This window comes from Cariama cristata, unplaced genomic scaffold (assembly GCF_000690535.1).
Source record: "Cariama cristata isolate BGI_N322 unplaced genomic scaffold, ASM69053v1 scaffold13196, whole genome shotgun sequence".
Lineage (NCBI taxonomy): Eukaryota > Metazoa > Chordata > Aves > Cariamiformes > Cariamidae > Cariama > Cariama cristata.
Window position 1 is genome coordinate 599 of NW_009623887.1, and position 7695 is coordinate 8293.

Genomic DNA, 7695 nt, shown 5'->3' on the forward strand with positions numbered 1-7695 from the left:
ATTTACCGCTTTTTCACAACTAGAGACGGTATGCACCTTAAGTGCTTCAGAACCTACTAGAAATTCTGTTCCAATCTAGTTATCAAAACTCATTTCTCTTCAAACTTATCTTCCATGGGTGCAATTTTATAAACTTCATGCACTACAAGCCAGAGTTTGGCTTAGTACATGTTATTCGTGCAAAATTAAGTCAGTTCCCAATGACTTATAATTGATATGCAAATTTCAGCACCGATTTTCTCAATAAGTTTTTAACAAAAAACAAGTGGAAAGAAATCTACTTGAGAAAGTCCCTGGTAAGATACAACTGTGACAAATAAACTACACTTAGAGCATTCTAACTTACATTTAATAAAGTTATTAAATGATGCAACAAGTTATAACACCATTTCTATAAAGGATATTCCATTTCAGCTCTGATATCATTGAGACGATGTGACAGTTCAATTAAGTCTTCTTCTTTGTTCTCATCAAACACTTTCAGTTGAATATCAAGCTCTTCATTATCTTTATCTTTCAAGACCTATTTTTCAAGGCATAATATATCTTAATTTTCCCTTTTTTAAACCAAGAATTCTCCCCCTTTCAAAGATTACACATGACAAAAAATAAGATATCAACCTTTGGAACAGGAGTAAGCTGCAACTCAGTGCCTAGAGTTTCTTACTATGATTGTACAGCTGAGAAAAATTAAGGCAAAATATCATCAAATACAGCAGGTATGAGATGCAGAACAAACATGAAGCCTTCTAACTGAGTTGAGGTCTCTTAATGGGACACAGTCAGCAGGTTATGCTTGTTAATGTCAGAGTTTCTTTAAAAAACAGCATAAGGATATTTCAAAGCATTAACTAAAGTGAACTAAAGAAGCATAAAGTGTAAAAAAGATATGCTTACAATTTCTGTTAAGTTAATCTAGACCATAGCATAAAAACATCCACAGTACATTGAGAAATACTTACAAGAGAAGTAAAAAACAAAACAAAAATTAGTACTTGGAGCAGGTCAAAATTTGTTTTTCTTCTAGGAAATACAAGCATTTTCTCTAATAGACTTAAGAACCAAGTTTAGTTTGCTACTAAGCAAATCACAAAAAAGGAAACTAGTTCAAACGCCATTAGTGTGAACACACTCCATGCTTTAAATGAAAATTGGTCTGGCATTGTCCTAACTGGATATGCAGAAACTGAATGGAAATTGTCTATGTTCTCCACAAAAGTAGAAACTCATACCAACCCTAATGTTTGAAAACCAGAGGAGGCTACTGTGAACCTGCACAGATTAACACAGAAATATAGATCTTCCTCCTGATTGTTTTTGTTCAAGAAACTCTCATTTCAAAACTCTAAATTCCTAGAAAGTTTACCCCAAGCATAGATATGAGCAATAAGTATTCCTAAGATGCTTTATCATTAAGAAAGTCGCTTTCTAATGCAAATAAAAAAAAAAAACACCCACACCTCTTCTACCTTGGACATTCATTCCCTGCAGAATTAATAATCTGAGTTCAATGTGTATGTTATAATTAATATCTTACAAATATATAAACAGCAAGATGGTATAGACTCTTTTAGTTGATATTACAGCTTACATGAAATATTAATCTTACTAGAGACAATTTCAACACAATAGCTGTTCAACATTTTTAGAAATGACTGGCGACTTATCACTAAATATTAATTGCTTTAATAACACGTATCTGTATGTCAGTACACTCTACAAAGTTTTCTATCATTATTTATTACAATTCAGTTTATTTGCCACCTAATCCACCCCCAATTCTTAAAGTTTTTAAGCATTTATTGATTGTGTAAACTAACTTTCAGTAGATAAAAAAACACCTAAGAGTTCTTCCGGCTTTCAGATGTTCCACAGCAAAGACAGACAGTAGATCACATTAATGTATCTATATGATATAAAACCTAAATATGTACCCTAAGAAAAATTAATATACACACATCAGTAACACTTTCAAAGCTGAATGGCTAAAAACTGAAAGTTTTTATTCCTGGCAAATGTTGTTGATTCAAAACTTCGTATCTTAAAAGTTATAGCAATATAAAACCTGCTTCAGACAAATATAAGCAGGTACTCTTTAACTTCTCCTATCTTTCGTGAGAAACTGATGAGTAGCTTAATTATACATATTCTTGATGTAAGCATCAGAATGGTTTCTTGGTTAACAGCTATAAATCTACCCCTAAGTCACAAATATTCATACACAACTATCCATAAAGGCATACTTCTGTGCAGCTGCATGAAGACATGCGGTCTCAGAGAGAATGAAGGAGTTGATTTGATTTTTCCTTAAAAATTCCAGATGCTTTTTCAGAAAGCAAATGAAACAAAAACAGATTTCACAGAAAACAACAGGAATGGCATATACAAAGAAAGTTAATCCAAGATTGGTTCCACAGCCAGACTCATATTCACTGCATTGAGCTTTGAGCTCATTACGTTAAATTTGACTACCCTAATTTAATTCCTAATATATTGACTTGTTTCAACTACCATTCCGGCTTACGCAGCTCATGAGAGCCTAAATTTGCACCTATGCAGAATGAAAAAAGATTTGGATTGATAGTCCTTCCCAGGTCTGACCTTCCCGACTCCCAATCTTTCACATCTCCTACTCTCAGTAAAACAATTTTATTATCTTTAACATTCACAAAACAGGTGACTGTAATCAGTTCCCACATACAAGTGACTTACAGGCAGTATTTTCTTCAGGCCACAACGTAAAAACTCGTTTCTCAAGTGTATCCTGAAATCAAGGTCTTCCGGAAATGTAACAAGGGCATTGATGAACTGCATACATGCTACCTATTATCAGAAATATAGGCAAAAACTTTTAGTATGTATAGATTGAAAACAAACACTGTCTTTGACTATTTCAGTTAAATTATAAAACTAAATGTCAAGAGATGGATATTATTTATTATGCAGCACACATGCAACACTGATTAACTTAAGCAACATCAAATACTGCTCTGTTTTCATATTGTGAGTGCTTCTGCTATGTCAAAATTGTATCACATAAAGGATCATTCTTTATTTCAGGAAGTTGTTTCCACACTACTGTTCCACATTGCAACTCGTCCTTTCTCCTCAGTATTTGCCAGTTTGAAAACAACTTGGTTTTACAGTAATCCAAAATTTAAAAAACATCAAAACCACCCCAAAACCACCCATACATGAAATAATTCACATCACCAGGTATCTTCTCGATTCCTGTACAACACTTTTGCAAACTGCCTGAAGTCTCAGGATACTGGTTAATGCTTTAATTGAACAGCTGTGCACTTTAATTGATTTACTTTAAAACAGGTAGACAATAGCATAATGCCAAAAGTGCTGATCCACATTAAAAGACTAAAATAGGACTCCAGGGAAATACCAACTTTGGTAAAAGATCTTAACTGCAAATAGAAGTAGCATTAGAGTCGAAAAAATAAATAAATAAAAATCAATAGCTGCAGAGAATAAAAAAAATCAGATAAAAGTACCCTTCCTGTTTTAATTACATTCACTATTTAGTTTTAATGGAACACCTTATGGAGTCTTAAATTTCTATTAAAACACCCTTTCAAAGGCACTCCCTTTATATAGCTGCATCTTCAGATAATGTACTATCATCACGCTCGCTTGAATCATTCTTGTTATTTTACTACTATGACATGACTTAACAAGCCAAAGTACATGTCCAATCCGAAATTAATAGAGAGAAGAGGTGCCATCTGCCACAATTGCTTTTGCCAGAAGAGACTCTGGCTTAATGGCTTGTGCTAATACATTACAAGTAAAGAACAATTTTGTCAGAAACAAGTTAATGAGTCTTGCAATTGTACCTTTACTGACATGTAAGTGTGGTTTCCAGTGTGGGGGGGAGAGGAGTGGTGTCTGCAAATTTTGTGTGGTTGTTTTTCACTGTTTTGAATCAAAGTGATAAAGCAGGAGACAACTACAAAATTAATTTTTTGTGATAGTGTTATTAAGATTAGAGTATCATTTAAAGAAATTTATTGAACACCATTAACTTGTCAGCTCTGAAACAAGAACTATTGATGGTAAATACAGTATTAGGACAACCATAGCTAACATATATGTGATCTAATAATGTAAAGAGGTATGCCCTCGATGCAGGTATACCTGCCCTGCTTGCATTCTACTTTCCCATATCTTTCAGCCACAGTAGCTCAAATACCCACAGGGCCACAGCACTGCAGTTCCTGATGTAATTTTTTTCAACATATCACTTGGTATGAAAAGTAAGCACCCCCTGCACAAAAATAGTTACATTAAGCTATGCATCTACCTTCAGCTGACTATAAAGTTAGTATACTGAAGGTGAAAGCTATCAAAAACATACTTGACACTGATCAGTTTTCAACTGTGGCTTATTTCTGTTTAATGTAAGACAATGGCTGTGTTAAGAGGATAGCTATTTTGGATGATATTGAGCTTTAAAAATCTAAAACTAGCAGTTTTACTCCCACTCAATTCTCAAACTGCTAAATGATTAATGAATGATCACTGTCCTTGTGTCATTAATTTTTTTTTAAAAAGTCAACCATTCAATTTACCAGAGAGAGGCTAGGATTTAACCTAAGTTGTCAATACCAAGGAGAATGATAACAGTTACCAAAATCATTCATAGCCAAATAAAACTTTTGACTGCAGTTCGCAGAAAACTTCAGTACAAAAGAACCCTTCAAAATACTTAACTATTTTAAGAAGATCTATGCTTATCTAATTCTTCGTTCAGCAATATTAGAAAAAGGTGAACAATACTGTAAGTATGTCCCTGCCACAGTTACTTCAAACAGTAAGATACTTGAAGTGTGTGTGCTCAGTTAAGGCATTCCAGTTGTGGTACTAAATTAAACTCAAATACCCACTTTAAGAGCACAAGACAAACTACTTCTGTCTTTTTACAAATATATTACTTCAATGGAATCAGTTCAAAGCCATAAGTATAGGAGTTTTTCTTTACTTTGGGTGGGGCAAACCTGGGGGGAAAGGGGGTGTTTAAACAAGCAATGTAACTTAGGAGTATTTTTTCATGCTTCTTCCCTAAACCCAAAGGATACACAGGGAGCACTACCTCCAACTCCTTCAACTCCACCTTCCTCAGGGATCCAGTAACTATAACTACAACAATTCAGAGAACAGACTGAGAGCTGGATTTTTATTCGTCCATTAAACCACACAAAATTCCCAGTCAAGAAGATTAAGCAGTGAAAAGATAATGAAAAGCTTTCACAGATGTATTATCTGAGCATTACATCTCACATCTAAGAAGAGGAATATCACTAATCATTCTCTTTTTATTAAGGTCAAGACTTATTACTCCTATTTTTGGGACAAGGAAGTGAGTTTCTTGGTTTCACATCGTTAAACATTAGAAAAATCTATTATCAACAGGCCATTTCTATTCATTTTTCCTCTTTTACTGAACATTGGAGTAATAACACTAGAAGATTTTGCTGGTAAACAATTTAAAAATCATAAAACAATACACAGTCTTCTAATATTTTAGATTATATCTTAAGTATTAGTAAGCATAAGTAAACCCACCTGCAGCTGTAAGAATTCATGGTTTTCCAGTCCTTCAACAATCTGAGAAAAACGTTCCCTATTGTGCCTTTCAGCAGCAGTTGTTATAGCACCTAAAAGCTTGTCCAGACTAAGAGAAAGATAAACTGTCAAAAAGTATACCACAGCCAACTTTCTCATTTTAAAGATACTTAGCCCACTATTTACACAACTGAGGACTTCAGCACACTGACAGAGAATCTGAAGACACTTATCTATATAAAGTTGAAAACAAACCAAGAATCAAATGTTAAAAACATCTACAAGATTAATGTTGAACTAAAAAAAGAAGTGAATAGATCTCTGAATTATTGTGACATTCAGCTAAGAAACAAGCAATAATGAAAAAGAAAAAAATCACTACCTTTGCAAGATGGTACTAGCTGACATGTTTAACATCTCGCAATTCTAACAAACTGTCTTTTCAGAAATCAAAATGTTTCTATTTCTTGCATAGAAGACATGGAGTTTGCCATTTCTAACCTTCAGTAAACTAAGACACTCAGTAGTTCAGAGCAAACGTATGACAACTGATTATATTGGTTTTAAAAAAAGACTCATGGACATGTGCTACATAACTCCATAATTTGAACTATTCAAAACTTCAGCTATAACGTAAACTCTTTGTCCCTGTCAAAATTTGTTATGTTTAGGTAGAGAGGTGACATTTTAATAAAATCCATAGATAATTTATTTATGTATTATTATCTTCTAAATGATAAATGATAAATTTTTCTAAAGAAAAATCTTAACATGTGGTGTTAAATAAATAATTTTCAAATATAGTAAATTCATCTCCCCTCCTCAGGGTAGATGTCCCAATCTCAATCCTCCCCACAATAATAGGCTCAGTAGTGCCCCAAGCCACATTGTTCTAAAGTGTCTTTAAATCTGACAGCTTTCCTTGTGGCAATTAAAAGTTCACAATTCCTGGTCATACTCAGAGATACATGAAAGAACTTGTGGGTTTTTTTCAGCAGCCATTTATGAACAGTTATGGCTCATTAAGTCTTCTCTTCTCTATAGTAAGCAATCACAGCCCTTTCAGACCTTCCACTTAAGTCACAGTTCGTAGCTCTATGCTCCTTTGCTTTTGTCTGATTTAATACCGGATTAATGCATCAGAAGAGGTGAAAGTCTCTTTTCATTTAAACAACATTAAGAAAGTAAAGACTTAGCAGGTTACATCTGTTTCACTGACAAGTTTTTTCACCTGTGTCCAAGCTGACAATCCATGAGCATTCACAAGAAAAAATTTGTTTCAGTATCTTACTTACAAATTTTCCTCTGCAACAATGCAGATAGCAGAAAGTATTTTCACTATTTCGGTCATCATGTGTGGTTGCTTTGGATCAACTGCTCTTGATAACAGCAAGAGACTTCTTTCATCTCCTAGAAACCTTTGCAATCCATACTTAAAGAAACAAAAAGTTTACAGTGAAAAGATTGCCTCAAATACTCATCATCATCTTCGGACTCCAGAGTCATAGGAATCCTCATGCTCCCTCCCCCCATACGAAGTTTGGCAACACTCTACTACAACCTTCTGGCTATTACCACTTGAGAACACAAGTCAGTCTTCCCGATCTTATATTTGAGGCTTTCTCCTAAGAAAGTGAATCAGCTCCAAGGAAGATACCATATCTTGTAAAATCAGGTATCTACCAAAAGACAAATCAGTTTTTATTTTCTATTAAAATCTGAAACACCTCCATGGTATTAAAAAATCATTCATTTTTTCCTGTAACTGTAACACCCCTGGTAAGTTGAAATAATATTTTCCACACAATGACCAATAGAGGTTGAAATCATTTTCTGAAACAACTATCTTTTATTTATTGTATATTCTATTTCACTTTACGTACAAATAAGTAAAAAAAAAAACTTGCACATTGGTGTTATTTAAAAGTACCATTAATTTTCATTAACTACAGGATAGTTGGTAAATCAGTTATGTGATTGTTTGAAGTTACACTGTAAGTGTAGGAATAGCAGGGGGGAAGCATGTGACCATTTAAGTTTACTTTTCCCACTCCAACAGACAGGCTATTTCGTGAGATTTCACTAAACTGAGTAACAGTAGTTAAAAGTAACTTTAAT

At 33.8% G+C, this 7695-nt stretch overlaps 1 protein-coding gene across 1 annotated transcript in view; it reads right to left on the reverse strand.

The window, feature by feature from the left end:
- Positions 1 to 391: 391 nt before the first annotated feature.
- The window catches only part of LOC104163824 (protein diaphanous homolog 2-like), a 21088-nt gene continuing 13784 nt past the window's right edge, over positions 392 to 7695 (reverse strand). The window contains exons 7-10 of the mRNA XM_009702942.1: positions 6873 to 7009; positions 5578 to 5686; positions 2713 to 2823; positions 392 to 523 (exon numbers count right to left, since the gene is read on the reverse strand). Coding sequence (XP_009701244.1) covers positions 392 to 523; positions 2713 to 2823; positions 5578 to 5686; positions 6873 to 7009 — 489 coding nt within the window. The remainder of the gene's footprint in view (positions 524 to 2712; positions 2824 to 5577; positions 5687 to 6872; positions 7010 to 7695) is intronic.